The sequence below is a fragment of the Chlamydomonas reinhardtii genome, chromosome 3, assembly GCF_000002595.2.
Source record: "Chlamydomonas reinhardtii strain CC-503 cw92 mt+ chromosome 3, whole genome shotgun sequence".
Lineage (NCBI taxonomy): Eukaryota > Viridiplantae > Chlorophyta > Chlorophyceae > Chlamydomonadales > Chlamydomonadaceae > Chlamydomonas > Chlamydomonas reinhardtii.
The window spans coordinates 5,978,175-5,996,427 of record NC_057006.1 but is presented as its reverse complement, the minus strand read 5'-3'; the positions used below and the strand labels follow the sequence as shown (position 1 = coordinate 5,996,427).

The 18,253-nt window shown below is 67.1% G+C and overlaps 2 protein-coding genes across 2 annotated transcripts; one reads left to right on the top strand and one right to left on the bottom strand.

Moving 5' to 3' along the window:
- Positions 1-21: 21 nt before the first annotated feature.
- On the top strand, positions 22-6,577 carry CHLRE_03g190650v5 (uncharacterized protein). Its single transcript, XM_043061177.1, has 6 exons — positions 22-800; positions 982-1,362; positions 1,515-2,984; positions 3,111-3,563; positions 3,796-4,005; positions 4,246-6,577. The coding sequence occupies exons 1-6, from the start codon at positions 177-179 to the stop codon at positions 4,933-4,935; spliced, it is 3,828 nt and encodes a 1,275-aa protein (XP_042926306.1). The 5' UTR covers positions 22-176; the 3' UTR covers positions 4,936-6,577.
- A 25-nt stretch (positions 6,578-6,602) lies between these two features.
- On the bottom strand, positions 6,603-17,761 carry CHLRE_03g190550v5 (uncharacterized protein). The gene is made up of 11 exons (XM_043061176.1): positions 17,453-17,761; positions 17,209-17,293; positions 16,591-16,762; positions 16,067-16,197; positions 14,960-15,760; positions 14,427-14,678; positions 13,510-14,052; positions 13,048-13,283; positions 12,519-12,738; positions 10,027-12,279; positions 6,603-9,796 (listed from the first exon to the last, which is right to left on the bottom strand). The coding sequence occupies exons 1-11, from the start codon at positions 17,593-17,595 to the stop codon at positions 9,152-9,154; spliced, it is 5,481 nt and encodes a 1,826-aa protein (XP_042926305.1). The 5' UTR covers positions 17,596-17,761; the 3' UTR covers positions 6,603-9,151.
- Positions 17,762-18,253: the final 492 nt, after the last annotated feature.

Below are 18,253 nucleotides of genomic sequence, written 5' to 3'. Positions count from 1 at the left end.
ATGATATCAAGCATCTACAAGCACATGCACAACACGCAGCTTGCCTTCAAAACGTCCGCTTAAATCTGCTGGGACCGTTGACGTTTTGATACTATGAGACCATGAATTTCAAGCGGTGATGCTTTTAAGGTTGTTGCACTCAAGCGTTCGTGCGCTCGGCGCGGATTCCTTAACAGATGACTCGCGAGTTCTTCACGCTTAGCGGCGGCCAGTCGCTGCTCGCTGGGCCACCAGAAGATGCACCTCCCGCCGATCTGGGCCGTGGACGCTTGGCGGGCGCGCTGGCTCAGCAGCACCGCTCGGCGCTGGTGGCTCTGGCCTGCCCCGACCTGCCGCCGTCGGCCCTGTCCGGCCGCGGCCTGCACCTGCAGGCCCAACAGCGCGCCCGCTGCGCCCTGGGCCGCCACGAGCGCGCGTGCGTGTCGGGCTACCGCCCGCACCTGCGTGCCGCCGCCACCGCGCGCGCCGTGATGGCCGTGCATGCGGGCCTGGCGCCGGATGAGGCCGCGCAGGCGCGGGAGCGGCAGATACGGGCGATATGTGACGCGGAGGATCAGCTATATAGCGATATCCAGCGTGCAGTCAGCAATCATGATTTCTGGGTCCAGTCTACGCGGACGCAGGCCAAGCAGTCGGGCAAGGAGGTGCAGGAAATCCTGGGCGATGCGTATCGCCGGCTAGCAGAGGCTGTGGAGCGCATTGACGCACGTGGCGTCGCGGACTCACTGTCGCTCATGCCGCCAAAGACTGCGGCGGAGGCAGAGGCTCGCCAGCAGGCCACCTTGTTTGGCCGCCTGCGGGTGAGCGTGCGCGTGGGGTTCGGAGGGCTGCTGGCAAGCATGCGGGGTGATCGTGCGGGAGCCACCAAGGAGTGGATTGAGGCTGGCACGCACGAGGTTTCAGTATGTATCAGCAGCGATCTCGCTCCGCACACAGCAGCATCGCGTTGACGTCGTGGACCATGTGCCCGAACGCATGCAGGAGACAGAGCTGACCGAGGGCATGTCGATACCCGGCTGGCTGCTGCAACTGGAGCTGTTCGGACACGTGCCGGCGCGTGCGGCGCTGCTGCTGCGATGCCATTTGGTGCTGGCGCGTGCCGTGGGCGGAGATGAAGACTTCGAGGAGCGGAAGGATGACGACCTGGTCTCACCTAGCGGCCACACTCGCGGCACCCACGTGGCATGTGCCACGGCCCTGGCGGAGGCGCTGCTACGGTACTGGCAGCCGCCGCCGTCGCTTGCGGCAGGTGCTGGCTGCGGCACTGGCGCCACGAGGGACGCGGCGCAGCTGACGCCGCCGCCGCCGCCGCTGCTGTGCTCCGACATGACAGTCCTGGCGTACGTGGTGTCGGCAGCGCAGGTGTGTATGCTCCAAAGGGCGCCGCCTGTCTGTGCATGCCATCTCGCCAGGCTACACACACACATACACACGCACACGCGCACACACACGCACATGCCTGCGCCCTCTTCCTCATAGCGCCGTCCCACCTGCTCACCGCGCCACGTGCACAGGCGCTGGTGCTTTTGCGGCCGGAGGCGTGGAGCCCCGAGACCGGCGCGAGCGGCGCGCTGGCGGCGGTGACGCGGCCAGCGGTGCTGCTGCGAGTGGCGCATTGCCTCAGCTCGGAGCTGCTGCACCGCGTGCCGGCGGGCGATGCCCATCACATGCTGCGTATCACAATCCACAGCTACTACACACTGGCACTGCATCACGCTCTTGGCGATGCGCGCAAGTCACAGAGAGCGGCCACGGCGAGGCCGGCGCCTGAGGCAGCCGCCTCCGCGGCAGCGGGAGCGGGAGCGGGAGACGAATGGCAGCAGCAGGAGCAGCATTTTGCAGATCTGCGGCGCTCCTACCTTGAGATGCAGAACGTCGCAGCTCAAAACTTGAAGCAGCGAAGGGGGAAACTGAAGGCGGCGATGGCGGCTGCAGCCCGCGGCGGCGGCGATAAGGGCAGTGCGGAGATTCAGAAACTGGGGCTGTCCAGAGAACGGCGCATGTACCTCTTGTACAGCATAGCAGGCCAGGCAGGACAGCGGCTGACACACGCCATTTTCGACACGCCGCCGCCAACGGTGACGCAGGCTCGGGGAGCAGCACCAGCAGCAGGGGCGGCTGCAGCGGCAGCGGCTGCGGCTGCGGCTACGACTGGCGCGGGGAGGCACAGCACCCTGACTGCAACCGCTGCCACTACTGCCACAACAGCAGCAGCAGCAGCGGCTTCTGTCGCCCTTGCGCTGCAGGCCCAGCCGTTGCAACCGCCTCCGTCAGCCCCGCCTGCCCCGCTGGTGCTGATGCTGCCCCACCTGGCGCGGCAGAAGGTGGAAATCAACAGCCACGGAATTCATATCGATGTCAATGAAGAGAATACCGAGTGTCCGCAGATCATGTCTGCAATCCGCTGGGCGGCGCGGGAGGCTGATAACCAGGCAGCGCTGGCGCGGGCGATGGTGGGCGCGCTGGCGCCGTGCTGGGAGGCCACGGCTGCGGCACTTGCTGCGGCGGGGAGTGACGCCGCGCCACCACCGGCACCTTTGAACCCCAGCCCCAGCCCCAGCCCCAGCCCCAGCCCCAGCCCCAGCCCCAGCCCCAGCCCCAGCCCCAGCCCCAGCCCCAGCCCCAGCCCCAGCCCCAGCCCCGGCCCCGGCCCCGGCCCCGGCCTCCACAGCTCGCTGGTGCTGCAGGGCTCGCCCGCCATCTGCTACAGCCTCGCCCGCACCGCCGCAGTCAACTACGTACTGGACAGGGTGGCGCGGGGGATGGCGGCGGCGGCGGCAGCAGAGGAGATGGCTGTAGAAGGGCCACTGCCCGCAAGTGCGCCAGCGCGTGCTTTGGCCATGGTAGACAGGTTCCAGCAGCTGCTGCCCCAGTACCAGCGCGTGTGCGGCTGGCCCCTGGTGATGACGCTGTCGGGCATTGGAGACGACGCGAAACAGGAGGCGCATGCGCGGACGCTGCAGACCTTGGAGCTGTTGCAGCAGGTGAGGAGTTGGCACATGCATTGGAACATTGTCAAAGCCACTCATGCATGCTTTCGCTGCGCGCGTGGGCTCATGCTTGTCCAACACATGTTAACACTCCTGTGCATTGCGAACGCATTGTTACAGGTAACAGGCGTGGCTGCTGATGTGGATGCGGAGACCTTGGTTGCGACCTGGATCACGCAGCAGCCGCAGGGGCAGGGGCAGGGGCAGGGGCGGCAGGGCCAGCCGCTGCAGGGAGGACAGGGAGGATTGCGGTGTGCGCGCCAGCCAGACATGGCGCCGTCAGCAGCGGCACCGGGCGCTGCGGGGCTTAAAACTGCCTCGGAAGTACAGCACCAGCAACGACAGATTGCACATGGTGGCGGTGCCCGCGGCTGTGAGCTGCAACGGCGCGTGGCTGAGCGGGCTCGGAGCGCGGGCAAGTTGACCTTCAAGCCCGATGCCGGAGATGACGAGGGCGCAAGCGCAGTAGTTCGCGAGGCCGACTTTCTGCTGCAGCTATCCCCGGAGAAGGCCGTGCGGCTGCAGGTGCACGGGGAGCGGGGGCTCTGTGGTGCGGCTCTGGCGCTGGCGGAGGTGAGCCACGGCCTTGCACACGATGGTGGGCGGAAGAGGGCGCCAGGCCATGCGGGACAGCCCCTGGCTTCTGGGTTCGCCGGTAGTTAGTGGGGCACCATTGTTCAACCTATGGCCAAGGGCAGTCGGGGCATGCCGTGCGTGCCTTCAGTCCTCCGCCTGAGCCATCCCCTGACAAAGGTGCTGTTGCACGGGTGTGCCTACTCTATCGCCTGCTGGCCTGCGCGCGCAGCACTCGCACCGCCTGCGCTCCGACGCCGCGGCGCCGCGTGAGCTGGTGGTGGTGCCGCTGCTGGACGAGTCGGCTCTGGAGGAACCGGTGAACGAAGGCGCACGCCGCCGGCTGAACGGCATAGCTGGACTGGTGCTGCGTGACCTCACGGCGGCGGTGGAGCGGGAGGCAAGGGCGCTGGCCCCTCGCCTGCCTCGACCGCATGCCCAGGTGCGCTTCTGCTGGAGGGGGCTGTCCAGGGCTTGATGGGCGAGTGCTGCCAGTATTGTTTCAGGATGCAAAGAGGGGCGGGAGTGTTGCACCAAGGCTGTGCAGGCGTTGCTCAGCCGGTGCATTGCGCATGCATTTGCACGGCCGCAACCCTGCAAAACGTGCTACAGCGGTGCGGCTTCATGACCTCCAGCTGTGACTTGACCGCGGCGCTGCCCGCTTTCCCTGGCACCCTCACAGCTCCGGCTGCCACTTTCGCTCAACCGTGCCGTGTGCCGCGCGGCAGCTGTGCCGCTGTCCACCATCGGCTGGACGCTGTCGGAGCTGAGTCAGCGCGACCACCAGCAGGAGTGCAGTGCCGCCCGCGCGGCCCAGTCCGACACCGGCCGGCGGCCGGGCAGCGGGCTTGCACTTGTGGGGCTTGAGGACGGGGCGGATGGAGCCAGCGCCACAGAACAGCTACTTGACGCCGTGGAAGACTTGTTTAAAGCGCAGGAGAAGCACGCGCGGCAGCTGCGGGCGGCGCGGGCGCCGGAGGCCGAGGTGTTGGCGGCTGTGGCCCGCTACGAGGCTACGGGACGCTTGTTCCATGCGCTGGTGGATGTCCTGGCTCTGGCGCATGAGGATGACGTGCAGGAGGACGGCGATGCGGAGGAGGGAGGCCGCGAGGCGGCGTCACGCAGCGCTGTGTGTCTGGAGCCTGACATCCTGAGTGAGCAGCTGATCTCGGGGGCGGGCCGGCGCGACGCGGGTGACGACGAATACGACGAGTTTCTGGCCAGCAGCTTTTTCGATGACCTTCCTGGCATGGCTGGGGGCTGGAACCGGCGGCGGCAGCAGCACTTGCAGCCGCGGCCGCCGCTGCAGCTGCTGGTGGCGGAGGCGGCGCCGGGCCGGCCGGCGGAGCTGTTGGATGAGTTGGAGCGTTAGGGGGGAGGCACGGTGCGGGGGAGCGCGTTGTGTGGAGGAGTGTGGAGGGTGGGGCTGCGGCCCGGGTAGAAGGGTGCGCGAGAGCCACGCCAGCCTTGACAGAGGTATGCTGTGTTGTGTTTTGAGCAAGACGCTCCTGTCCGTGTGCACGGTGTGCAGGGTGGGCATTATTATATAAAGCTCAAGGTCAATGCGCATGTCAGGTGCCGGGGAGAGAACCTTACAGACAGAGGCGGTGCGGGGCTTGGGGCCACCACGAAGCGCCAGATATATACTTGCTACCGTACTGCATGATTGCTCTCATTAGAAATACATACAGGATTGTCTCACGGCCACACGGCTAGGCCCACATGCTATGCGTACAAACCAAATTCAAATGCGGAATCAGTGCATCTGCGCGCACCATACGCGCTCAGTCCGTGCACGCGGGTGGTGGTGGCTCGGACACGCATTGGCCTACTCGCTGGCGGCCGTGAGCGTTATGTAAGATTTTACGGTATACAAGCCCCCCCTGTGACGCATCCATACGTACCCGCATTCGGTAATGCAAGGCGGGATAAGGCCGCAAAGGCGAACACCTGCCAGGGCGGATGTCGCTACTCTGCGCGGGCCGGCCACGTCCTGCTGGGCGGACACCTTTTGCAGCGCGATGAGTTTGGGGCCCGACTACACCGGAGCTCCTCCCAGCGGCAGTCGTATGACGACGCCTGCGGCTGTTACGTTCGTCGCAAGGGGGATGCGCTTGAACACAGATGTTGCTGGTGATGTCCGACGTTGATGTCAGGTATTGCACCAAAGTAAACCAGGCCTTGATAAATCCACTGGGTCGTCGTTGGCGGTCAGGATATAGTTGTAGGCTTGGGCGCCGAGCCAGGAGGGCTGGGGTCGCGCAATGCCTGAGAGAGAATGTGCCGGGGCGGACTGCGGGCAATGACACGAGCGTGTCAAGCCGAGCACAAGTCCAAGCAACGGTACTCTTTGGGCGCTGTCTCACTCAGCTGCCTTCTCCCGTAATATAAACACAAGCTGGCTGCTGTAGGCCAAGCGTCGGGCTGGCGAAGCAACCGAGATGGAACCGGAATCTCAATAGGTAGTCCGTTGTTCCCAAACAGAGCTCAGATGTGAGCTGGAGGTCTTGTTGGAGGTCTTGAATAGCTCAGGGTCTTGACCCAGTGGAGTCGGTGACGATTCGATGCTCGCAAGCCGGTCTTCACGTTGGGGTCGTCAGGAGAATCTCAGAGTAGTCTTAAATAGAAGATACACCAGAAGGATAGCTGAATCCAGAAAGAAGGTCAAAGCCTTGGCAGAGCTGTCGGCAGGTGGCGATGACCTTGGCCGAGGGGCTCGCGAGGCTCGTTGACGTCGCTCAGGCGCTTGAAGCCGCCGAATTACGCAGTTGAGATGCGTATGATACCACAGGACCGCGTCGCAGGGGCAGACGGGTCACGAAGAGTCGCGCACGGGGTCGATGCGACCAGGCGTGCGGATGCGGAAGCCGGGGCACAGGGGCCCGCTGAAGAGGAGGCTCTGGCGGATTGCCTTAGGCCGCAATCACTGTCGCGCCTTGGCGCTGGAAACTTGCTGACAGGCCCGCTGTCAGGGGAGAAGAGCCCTTGAGGGCTGGGAGACTGTTCTTCCGGTATGAGCAAGGTTCGTGCTTGTCAATTACTCGTGGCGTATTACACAGGAGTGCCGGGTTTCTTTCTTGGCGCTCCGGAGCGGTCATATATTGCCCCGGGCACCTTCCACCATCGCGATTGGCGCAGGGGAGCTAGGCCTGGAAGGTGCAGGGGCCAGCTTCCACTCGGGCTTTGCCCTCATGCAGCGTCCCCATGCAGCGCCTGGACTACCCCCTGCTTGCGTCGCTATTTGGAAATGCGCACCGTAGCTCAAACAACGCCCCAGGGCCACCAAGGGCACGGGGCAAGCTAGGGAAGAGTGTGAGCATCAATGCCCAGTCTCCATCCCTCAACCCGCCCTGTTCTCTAGTCGTCCCTCAAAGTCTAGGCCTGCAAACGCTATCGCCGCCTAGCAATATCACACAAAAGCAAGCGCGCTAGGCTCCCGGACTACGGGCATGGGCGGTGGCCTAAAGACCGTCGCCGCGGCCAGGGTAGCCGGAGGGCCGAACCGCGTAGAATGGCTCCGCGTCAACGAGCGCCCATTGGGGAAACGCTCCTACCGCTTCAACCTAACCAATTACCGTATTCACACGTCGCCGTAGGACTCGAGCAATCAAGTCCCCTATGCAGCGAGCTTCCGCAAATCCATGCCCGGACTGTCGTCGACAGACTGCAGCCCATTCCTCGTTATGCCACATCCTTATGTACAGATATATGTGCAAATCACACTCGCGTAGCCCTGTGCCCTTCTGGCCGTGTACTGTCAGGGTCCAGGGCCTAGTTCTACCGATGCCTACGTCTCGTCCTCGCCGCGTCTACAAACACTGCTCAGACCGGCCAATAGCATCTCAGTGGTCTCCGTACGACCATATTGTGTCGTGCCCACATCTCGCCGAGCACTTGGTGGCAGTCCATGTTCCTGCCCCCTTCCGTCACATCATCGTGTCACGGCCTTTCCTTATGTCTCTCCCTTCCTTTCCGCCGTCTAGCCAGTTGTCCGAGGCTTACGTGTTATTGCCTCATGTAGTCGTTCTGAATGCACTCTCAGGTTCAACCGCCGGCACACACCCTAATCGTGACCGCGGTGCCTCAATGCGTGCGTAGCCTCGCGTGCGGACTAAAGTGCCCACAGCGCGCTCGGGCGGACACGCAATGCAATAAGCGTCCGGACAGCGCTATGCGTCGGCACACGCGAAGCAGCTACACGGACACCGCCGCTCGAGTCCGCCAGATCCTCGACCACACCAAGGAGTTGGGAACACCCTTGCGCATACTTGCACCCCGTGCCGTTGGGTTCGGACACAAGGAGTGCCCATTAAACGATACATAATTGAGGCATTTATCAGCCGTGCTCATTGCTAATGGTCACTTCACCCCTCTTCACCAACAGTAGTCCTCAGTAGGGCCCCACGATTAGGATGTGCGATGGGACAAGGTTAAGGCAGGTTGGCGAGTTCCCGTAGGGTGCAGTTGATTCCCAGACCCAGCAGATGACAAACAATTTGCAACGGCAATGCAATGCGGCTGGTCGAACGCCGCAGTTACTGTACCGACAAGTTGCTGGCTGGCTGGAAGTTTGCTGACGCGCATTCACCAACAGTAGTCCTCAGTAGGACCCCACGCAATGCTGGCACTGCGCCATCCTGGCGGCCATCCTGGCGGGCCTGCACAGGGTTACAGCTGTGCCCAGGGTTACAATGCGCTGCTGCGCCTTCCCCGCGGTGCCATCACTGACCATGCCACATGCCGTACCGTACTGCTGCCTCCGATGCTGGGGTCAAGCATCCCATTACGGACGAGGTCTGGCCCCGGTTCTGTAAGCATCGCCACCAGCCATCGGACACCCGCACTAGCTCGAGGCCTACAACTGCTCCACCTCGCGCCACCCCACGGGGCTGCGCATCAGCAAACTACCAGCCTTCCTGCAAGTCAGCGAAGCCTCGGTACAGTAACTCCGGCGTTATAGCAGCCGGGCGCTCTTGCCTTAACGTCACAAATCGAGCGCGCGGTCTGGGAATGCGCTGCACACTGTCCCATCGCACCCCATGTCGCACCCATAGGGCCACGACGCCGCCCGCCAACTGAGGTACCTACCATAATCCTGACCGCCACGCAAACAATGCCGCAATCGTAGAGGCCATACCTAACTGTCAGTACCCGTCTGCCATGTGCCGGTGTTGCATGCCCCTAGTACTCACGCGAGCGGACATCTGGCCTTGTCCCAACTAATCCGTTTGCACAACCACACCCCGCGACCGCACCTGCCTGCCCAACTATGGGGCGGGTAGCTGTGCGTGCCGCCGCGCCGCCGCCCAACGCCGAGCTCCCACGCAAAAGAACAGACGCAGGTGGTACCATAACATCTCAAGTCTCCACGCCCGCATCTGCACCCGGGCCCCTCGCACAGTCTTGCAAACCCAGCAAAACGCCGCCGCACGCGCAAACTGACCGGGCTAAGTACGGCCTAGCTCGAGCGCAAGCCCAGGTGCAACCTCTGTTGATCTTAAGCCCCAGCACCAGCTCCGTCCAGCTCAGCCCGCCGCAGCCCCGCCCTCACAATCTTTTCATTCACCGTAACCCGAATTGTTCTCGCCTCAGTTGAGCACGCTATACACCAGCTCCACAGCGGCCTGCACACAATCGTTCGGTACTAGCAGCCACAGCGGCGCGCCCGGCCCCGGCACGCCCGATGGCTTGTGCCCAAACCCCGTGTACACGGCGCCCCGCCCGCCCACGCTCACAGACACGCCGCGCGGCCCCAGCCGCGTCACCGCCTGCGCCTTGAGCGCCTGCAGCACGTGCTGCGACGCGCCGCCCGCCTCCCCGGCTGTTGCCGCCGCCCCCGGCTCCGGCTGCTTGTTCGGCGTCGCGCTGCCCGAGGTGCTGCTGCGCTCCAGGCCGGCCTCGCCGGTGCCAGCCGCCGCTGCCGCCGCGGCTGCGGCGGCCGCCGCCGCCGCTGCCCCTCCCACCGCCGTGATGCTGACCTTGATGTAGCTGCGCCCCACGGCCTGGCACAGCAGGTCCATCAGCACGTGGCCGGTGTTGGGGGCGCGGCGGCGGCACACGATGCGGTGGCAGTAGGGCGGCTGCGACAGAGCCGGCCGCACGTCGCTGTCCAGCACCAGGCCGTGGCGGGCCAGCACCGCCGGCCGCAGCGCGGTGAAGAAGCCCGCCAGCGGCCAAGCCGCCACCGCCACCGCGTCCAGCAGCTTGCCCTCCTCGCCCGCCTCGGCAAACTCCTGTGTGGGTCAGTGCGCGTCGGCGGAGGGGGGGAGGCAGGGAGCTGAGGAGGTGGCAGGCAGCAGAGGATGGGCGTGGGTGGATGAGCACACGAGAGCTGGGCGGCATGCATGCACAATGCCTGAAGCGACTATCCCGGCAGACCCGTGTCCCACCACCACACCTGCCCCTGCCCTCCCCTCCCACCACTCCACAAGAGCCCCGGCTTGTCGCCCCTTCCCCCCCCCACCTCCAGCACGTGCAGGTACTCGGACGGCAGCGAGTGGCCGCTGCTGCAGGTGACGGTGCACAGCACTAGGTCGCAGAAGGCGGTGCCGAAGGGCTCGCCCGCCCGCGCCTGCACGGGCCGGCTGCTGGTCGCCACCGCCTCGGGCGGGAGCAGCGGCGAGCCGCGGCCGTGCAGGTGCGCGGCGGCGTGGTGCGCGTGCGCCGCGTGGTGGTACTGGTGCGCGTGCGGTGCTGTGGAGGAGGAGGGGGTGTTGGCCAGCGGCGCTGGCACGCCGGCCGGCACGGAGGCGGAGGCGAGTGGGCCGAAGAGCGCGGCGGCTGCGCCGCCGCCCTGGGCGCCGGGCGTCTGGGGAGGCGCTGCAGCGGCTGCGGCTGCGCCGCCACCGCCTCCGTGAATGCCCCGCACGTCCCGCGGCGCCCAGGTAATGTGCAGCACCAGCGGTGCCGGCGGCATGATGGCACTCGTGGCGGCGTCAGCCGCCGGCGCCTCGCCGGCGCCGCCGCCCCCGGGCGCTCCAGCGGCGCCTGCGGCCGGCGTGTACCTAATGGCGGCGGCGCTGCAGCTGTAGTGCTCCAGAGTCAACGTGCCCACCAGCGGCCAGTGCCACCTCAGCCCGCACCCGCCGCGCGTTGCTGTCCCCGTTGTTGCAGCAGACGTTGTTGCTGCTGCCCCAGCCGCCGGTGCCTGTGCTGGCGCCTGCGCGTCAACGACAGCGGTGAGTGCGCCGCCGTTTGGCTGTGTGCCGTTCGACATGGGCACATCACAGCCGTCTCCCAGGACCCGTGGTTCTGACTTCAGTCGCTTGGCGGGCGGCGCCAGCGACACCCCCTCCTCCTGCGAGTTGTGAGGCTGCAGCGGCCGCGGCCCAGGCTGAGGCACTGCCTCCGCTGCAGCCGCCGTCGGACGCGTCAGCACCGACAGCCGCTGCGGCAGCACCGGCCCCGCGCCGGTGCCCGCCGTCGCCGCCGCCGCCGGCCGCGCCGTCATCTCCAGCCGCGCCAGCAGCGTCTGCATGCGGATCACAGCCGCCACCTCCTGCACAATGGTCAATGCGCTGTCGCCGCGCTCCAGGCAATACTGCCGCCGCAGGCACAGCAGCGGCGCGCCGCGGCCGCCGCCGCCGCCTCCGGCGGCGCCGCCGTCGCCGCGGCCCGCGTACGGCACCGTGCCCGGCGCATCCTCGTCGCTCAGCACGAACCCGTGCGTCGCAGCCACCGCCGCAGCAGCGCCTATGGACCCGCCAGCGCCCGCCCCGCCGACCGCTCGGTTCGCGACCACGGGCTCGCACACCGGCGAGCACAGGAAGCGGCCCCACAGCCGGGCCGTGACCTGGCCCGCCAGAGCGTCCGGCCCCAGCTCCAGCTCCAGGCACGCCGGCCCCACGCGCGCCGGCGCCAGCCCCGGCCGCCGCGCAATGGGGCACGGCAGCGCAGTGCCCGCCACCCGTGTCACACGCACGCGCTGGCACGGCGCGTCCGGGCTGCACAGCTCCTCAAAGGCCGCGCCCACCGCCGCCAGCTGCACCAGCAACACCTCCCACACCATCCGCCGCCGGCACCACCGCACCACGCTGCTCAGCTGCTGCTGCGCGAGCATCACCGCCACCTGCTGCCCCGTGGGCCGCCCGCCCGCGCCGCTGCCAGACACGGCACCTCCGCCCCCGCCGCCTCCGCCTCCGCCACGCCGCGCCAGCGGCCCCGAGCCTGCGCCGCCGGCCGCCGCTGCTGACGCCGGTGAAGCCGTACCCGGCAGTGATGGCTGGCCGCTGGCAGCGCCCGCTGGTGCGTCAGACAGCTGTGTGCCGGCAGCGGTGATGGAGGCGGTGCCGCCCCCTGAGGGCCGGAAGAGGGGCCCATGGGAGCTGCTGGCGGGGCCCAGCGCGGACGGCGCCGACTCGCGCACGGGCGAGGTGTCGGGCGAGGGGCCTCCCAAGTGGTGGTGGTGGTGATGGTGGTGCTGGCTGTGGCTGTGCTGGGGGTGCTGCAGGCTGTGGCCGTGGGAGGCCTCGCCGCCGTTGGCCAGCACGCGAGGGCTGCTGCCGCCGCTGTGCGGCGGCGAATGCGCCAGCGCCGCCTGCCCGCCCTGCCCGCCGTGGTGGTGTGGGTGGTGGTGCCCGGCCGCGGCGCCGCCGCTGTGTGAATGCGCGCCTCCGCCTCCGCCTCCTCCGGCTCCCACGCTGACGGCCATGTAGGCGGCGACGACATGGTCGGGCAGGCGGTAGGTGCTGGGCGGCACCGGGATGCAGGACAGCACCTGCGGAGCAGGCGGCAGGGCAGCAGCGCGTTAGCGGGAGGAGGGCATAGCGGGGTTGAGGGCGTAGAGGGTGATGATGATGCCGGAGGCACTGATGGGTAGCTCAGGGCTACCGTGCGTGTACCGTACGCAACTCTCATTTGCTTGTCCTGCCCTGCATCCTCGTGTCTATTAATCGCTCACCGGGAACGATAAAACATCCCCCGTCAACCCACGCGCCCACATGCCACAGCGCGCACCTTGATGGGCATGAGCTGGCGGTTGCAGGACACCGCCACCAGCACGTGCGGCGAGTGCAGGCTGAGGCGGCTCTGCAGGAAGAACGCCAGGCACTGCGGCGTGCGCAGCGGCGGCGTGTCGGCGGCGCCGCTCAACTCCAGTGGCGGGAAGTTGGGCGGGAAGGGCACCGACTGTAACGCCCACGTGGCGGCCTTCTCGTTGGGCCGAGCCTCGATCGCGCTGCGGGTGAATACGATATGCGGGAGGGTGCGCAGGAGCGGGTGAGGCACCGCAAACAACGTGCGCGGCACGCTATGTTCTGTTGCCCACCGCCACATCCAACAAGCCACACACCCATACTGGACAACACACCAGTGCGCGCTGCGCATGTGCGCAACCCGGGCCTCGCGCCTCCCTGTTTCCAACGCTTTCCGGCGCAAGCTCGCACACGCCGCACCGCATACAGCACACTCAGCCCTTCCGCAGCTCGCAAACCCCCACTCCCCATTCTGCAGCCCTGCCGCCCTCAGGCCCCCTCGCCGCACTCACAGTCCGGGGTTGGCGGCGGTGAAGGCCTCCAGCATGCCGCCCGGCAGACGGCTGATGTGCAGCGAGGCGCGCCGCGCCGCCTGGATGAAGTGCGTGGCGTCAGTGGAGTTGTGGGTGCGCTGCAGCACGCGGCACAGCGCGGCGCAGGCCTCCTTGAGCGCGCGGCTGGCGGGGTAGGAGTCATCCGGCGCCGAGTTGTACGCGCTCAGCGCCGCCGCGTTCACGGAGTCCTCGCTCTGCAGGAGTGCGAGGAAGCGCACTTGCTGTTGTCAGGTATGCGGTTTGAGCCTTGTGGCACGAAGTACTCCACCCCAAGCAACCGGAGTACCTGCCTGACCCCTTGCCCGACGTGTTACTGGAACCCCGAATACCTCCGCGCACCCGCTGTCGGCTTAAACCTGTGATCCAATCACTCTGTACTCCACATGAACGGGTAACCCCTCCTCCCGCCCCCAAACGCACCGCTGCGACCTCGGCCGCGTGGTGCAGCGAGCCCTCGTCGCGCTCGTCCTGCCCCGGCCGCAGCGTGAGCCGCCCGCTGAACAGGTGCTTCCCGATCTTCAGCTCCGTGGTCCCCGTCACCAGGTACTCCAGCACCGGGGCGTTCAGCAGCACCAGCGCCCCCGCCGTCTCCTCCGGTGGCGCCGCCGCCGCCAGCAGCCCCGTCACCTCCGGCGGCGGGCTGCTGGGCGGCGGGATGGCGCCAATGGCGGCGGCGGCGGCGGCGGCTGGCGCCGCCGCAGGCCCTGGCGTGCCTGACGGTCCCGCCCCCACGCCAGCTCCGCCGTCAATGTCCATCGCTGACGCGTTGGCGCCTACGGCGGCGGCAGCGGCTGCGCCTCCTGTAACCGCTGCAGCTGCAGCGGCGCCGTCTTCCTCCGTTCCTGGCTGCACCAGCGGCACTCCGTCCCGGCACCACAGCTGACGGGCCAGGCTGGTGAGACGCATGGTGGGCGCGCGCAGGCCCATGGCGGCGAACAGGTTCTCCTTGAGCTCCCGCCGAATCTGGTGGGCGACATACAACACACGCACAGGCACTTCAGGAAGGTATCCTCAGGTAAGTGCCGCGAGCGCCGCACCGCATCGCGTACACGGTCCTTGCGTCAGAGACCAGATGGGGAGAAACACGCAGGGCTGTGTTCTCCGTCCCTTGTGCTCTTCCACACGGGTAGGCACTAGGCAGGAGGTATGTGGCAAACGGAACTTGGAACTGGGAGCAAGCATAGGTGGAAGGCTTGCAGACGGAACTCCAAGCGGCGGGAGTGACAAACCGCAGCCCAGAGCCGCCCACAGCCGCCCACATGCCCTCTCCATCAGCCCCGCGCCCGCCCCGCCTCGGCGGGACTCCTTCCCCTGCCCTCTTCCCTCCGCCCCCGCACCTGCAGCAGCTGCAGCTGCGCGCTCATGTTGGCTGAGCGCATGAGCACCTCCTCCACGTTGACGCGGAAGGTGTCCAGCCGCAACTTGGACATGGACACGGGCTTGTGCAACACCGAGGGGCCGTGCTGCACCTCCACGCAGCCGCTGTCGCCCATGCCCAGCTCCAGGTAGGGCGGGCCGGGCCGCACGCCGCGCAGGTCCTCGCCCGGGCCCACGCGCGGCAGCGCGCTCTTGCCCATCAGCGGCGGCGCCTGGGTGCGCGTGTGCACGTGTGTGTGTGCATGTGCGCGTGTTCGTGTGTTAGGAAAGCGCAAAGGAGAGGGCTGACAACGTGCGCGCAGAATGCACGTGCGTCCGTGTGCAAGAGCACGACGTCAGATGCGCGTGTGCGGAGCGTCGGTCGTCAAGGCCACATTGTGCAACACCAGCTTGCTTTCCCTCCCTCCTTGTTGCAAACCAGGTTCCGTTCCGGCATCCACCCATCCATGCCGCCCCCCCGAGCGCCCTGCCCCGCCCTGCCCCCGGTGCCCACCTGCACCCAGTACTCGATGCGAACGCCCGGGTGCAGCAGCTGGCTGGGCTTGACCGCGATGTGGCCGTGCCAGCGGCTGCCCGGCGCCGCCAGCGCGCGCGCCGCCGCCGCCAGCTCGTCCGCCAGCAGCCGCCCCGCCACGTCCGTCAGGATGGCGTGCATCACCGCCAGCGGCGCCCCCACCTCGTCGTCCTCCGCCTTCTTCACAGCAGCAGCCAGCGACACGCCACCGCCGCCTCCGGCCCCTGCGGCGGCGGCCGCCGCCGCCCCGGGCAGCCCGCTGGGCGCGGGCGTGGCCACGCTCTCGCTGACCGCGCTGCGAGCGGCGGCCGCCCCCGCGCCCGCGCCCGGCCCCTTGCGCTGCCAGCGCAGGTAGGCTGCGTTGTCGGCGGCAAGCACCATGTGGAAGTTGCAGGTGTTGAGGATCTGGCCGGGCTGGCGTGGGTCGTAGAACGGCACGCCTATGAGCAGCACGAAGTGGATCAGCCGCCACTTCCAGCGCTGAGCCGCCGCCGCGGCCGCCGCCGCGTCGCCCGACGCAGCGGCAACGGCCTCCGCCGCCCAGCCCGGCAGGCCGCCGGCGCCCGGTCCCGCTTCCCCTGCTGCTGCGTCCGCCTGTTCCTCGCCGCCGCCCTCAGCTCCTGCTGCTCCCGCTCCCGCTGCTGCCGCCGCCGCGTCGTCCAGTCCCGGCAGCGGCTCCGAGGGCACCAGCGTGAGCTTGGCCTCGTACAGCCCCTCCGCCCGCAGCACCGCCGTGCCGTTCCCCACACTCACCACCTTGAGCCCCGGCGGCATGGCCACCTGTGGACACACCACATGCCCGCACACGCCCTGCTCATTTCCCTCTTACGGTATGCACCCTCCACGCGGCACGCGCCCTCCACCGCACTGCCGTGCGCGCTCCCTGCCCCAGCACCCAACCACCCAACCACCCAGGGCCCAACGGCCCCAGACCCAAGACCTCCCGGCTGCTGCGGCGCACTTCGCCCGACCTTCCCATTCCCACACCAAGCCGCAGCCCGCCGCAGCCCGCCGCAGCCCGCCGCAGCCCGCCGCACCCTCTCGACCTTCCACACACCCCTCATGCGCCAGCCCGCGGAGGCGCACCTGCACCAGCCGCGCGCGTATGAGGTGCGTCACGTGCGCCAGCCGCGAGCGCTGACGGCTGAGCGGCGCGGGTGGCGGCTGGAACAGCGGCGGGCGGTGCAGGATGATGGACGGCAGCTCCTGGTACGTGCCTGCGGGCGCGTAAGGGGAACACCACGGCACGGCGTCACGCGGCGCGAATGCAAGGGCGCATTTAGCAGATGCCCGTAGCGGCGCGTGGGCGCAGGGCCCGGCCTGGCCAGGCCACGCTTTGACGCCGGTCTGGGGCACCCGCCTTCCCCGCGCCCCAGTCCTTGCGATGGCGCCGTCAACGCCGCCACGCCGCCACCGCCTGGCACGCCCACATGCATCATGCATCCCAGCGACCACAAGCCGGCTGCAAAGCCAGCCGCACCCCGCCCATTGCCCGCGCCCCCGCTCTCACCGTACACAGCCCCCTGCCTCTGCTGCAGTCGTCCCTTCCCGCACGCCGCCCGCTCCCCTCCCTCCCTCCCGCCCGCAGCCGCCCCACGCTGTCCCCGCACCTGTGGTGAGCACCTCTAGCGCCGTGTTGACGTCAAAGGCGTTGAGGTAGGCGCCCGCCATGATGCGGCCCGCCGCCTGCTGCCGCAGCGCGTTCACCAGCTCTGTGCAGGCGCGCACGTGGCCCGCAGCCAGGTCCAATACCCGGTCGTGGTCCGCCAGCTCCGCAAGCACCTGTGGTGAGGAGGTGGTGGTGGTGGGTGGTTGGAACGAGTCCCACATACTCTGGAAACAGGAGACCCTGAACCCGAAGCCAGCCCACCGAGCGCGTGTGTGGGTGTGGTGGTGAGTGTCGCAGTGCTTCGATTGAAAAGGTTTTGGCACAGGTCGCGCGCTGTAGGGTGGCGTGTGGCTTGCACGCGCAGGCGTGCGCATCGGTGCGCCAACCAGCATCATTCCTGCACGGCCGCCCAACATGGACGCTGGCCATACACAATTTCCACGCCCCATGCTCCTGTACATGCTGCTACCTACGTGTAGGTTGGCTGCTCATGACCGGTCCCCCGTGCAGGCACTGAGAGGAGACCGCGATAGCCGGCTGTGAAAGCCCGCCGCATAAATCCTTAAACGGCCCCGCCTGACGCCCTACCCATGAGCCCCTGGCTGCTGTGGGCCCGCACCTTCATGGGCTTCCAATTGACCAGCGCCAGCGACCGCAACAGCTGCTGGCGCGTGCCATGAAGGTGCAGCAGCAGCCGGTGTTTGCTGCGGAGGCGTCGGGGGAGGGACTGTGCTCAGTGCGAGGGGAGGGCTGAGCCCTGACTAGCCAGCCGCCAGAGAGCGGTACTGGGCCGGAGCAAATTATGTGGACATCAGAGCCAATACAAACAGCCTTTTAGCATTGTGGCTCGCAGCACTGCTTACCGATCGCTGTCCCCGAGTCCCTGCTCGGTCGACAACTGGACGAAATCCGTGAGGGCATTGTCATACACGTCCGCAAGCAGCTTTTGCAGGTCCACCATCGGCTGTGCACCTTGCAGCGCAGCGCGCTCATTTGCCGCGCTCATGTTGGCAGCCGCGTCGCCCCTGCTACTCCTGACAACCTCTGCCTCGCAAGCAGAGGCTTCTTATGTCACCTAGCTTGCCATTGCCTGCAGCCTTGACGCACACGCAGTCGTTGCGACAGATAACCTATACTGAACTGTCCACTAAAGAAGTAAGCAGAAAGCCAGGATAAATGCATGTGGTGATGATATTGTATTGTGATAACTTTTTAGGGAGGGCGACGCCCAATCTCTGCACCCGTTGATGTGGCAGGCAGCGGGCAGGCCCCGCAGCGTCCCGCCCTGTCCTGCCAGCAGCCACATATGCGAAGCCACAGCCCGCCAGGGGCCAAACAGGTAGAAGGGCAAGTGTTCCTTTGAAGTGATGTCTGCGCTACTTACCCTGCGACCAAGACCCCGGACAAATTCATCGTCTTGCAGGTTGTGTGTGTGTGTGGGGGGTGCATTCGCAATGGGCGGCTGGCGTTCTGGGCAAAGGCCTGTGGCCAGGGCCTTCCCGCCGCGTGCGGCCAGTTAGCCTGGCGTTCCACAGACCTGCAGTCCTGCACTATACCTGGATTCTGCGTAGGCGCAGTGTTGCGTGTCACGTGTGCAGGCATTGTTGACAGGGCATCAAAACACCATGGTGCACCCGCGCCATGCAGACTCTTCCGATTTGCCA

Coding starts and splice junctions, on each gene's coding strand:
- CHLRE_03g190650v5 (XM_043061177.1), top strand. CDS start 177: ATGACTCGCGAGTTCTTCACGCTTAGCGGCGGCCAGTCGCTGCTCGCT. Junction 2,985..3,110: donor CCTTGGAGCTGTTGCAGCAG/GTGAGGAGTTGG, acceptor GCATTGTTACAG/GTAACAGGCGTGGCTGCTGA. Junction 3,564..3,795: donor CGGCTCTGGCGCTGGCGGAG/GTGAGCCACGGC, acceptor CTGCGCGCGCAG/CACTCGCACCGCCTGCGCTC.
- CHLRE_03g190550v5 (XM_043061176.1), bottom strand. CDS start 17,595: ATGAGCGCGGCAAATGAGCGCGCTGCGCTGCAAGGTGCACAGCCGATG. Junction 17,294..17,452: donor GGACTCGGGGACAGCGATCG/GTAAGCAGTGCT, acceptor ACGCCTCCGCAG/CAAACACCGGCTGCTGCTGC. Junction 12,739..13,047: donor ACCGCCGCCAACCCCGGACT/GTGAGTGCGGCG, acceptor ATTCACCCGCAG/CGCGATCGAGGCTCGGCCCA.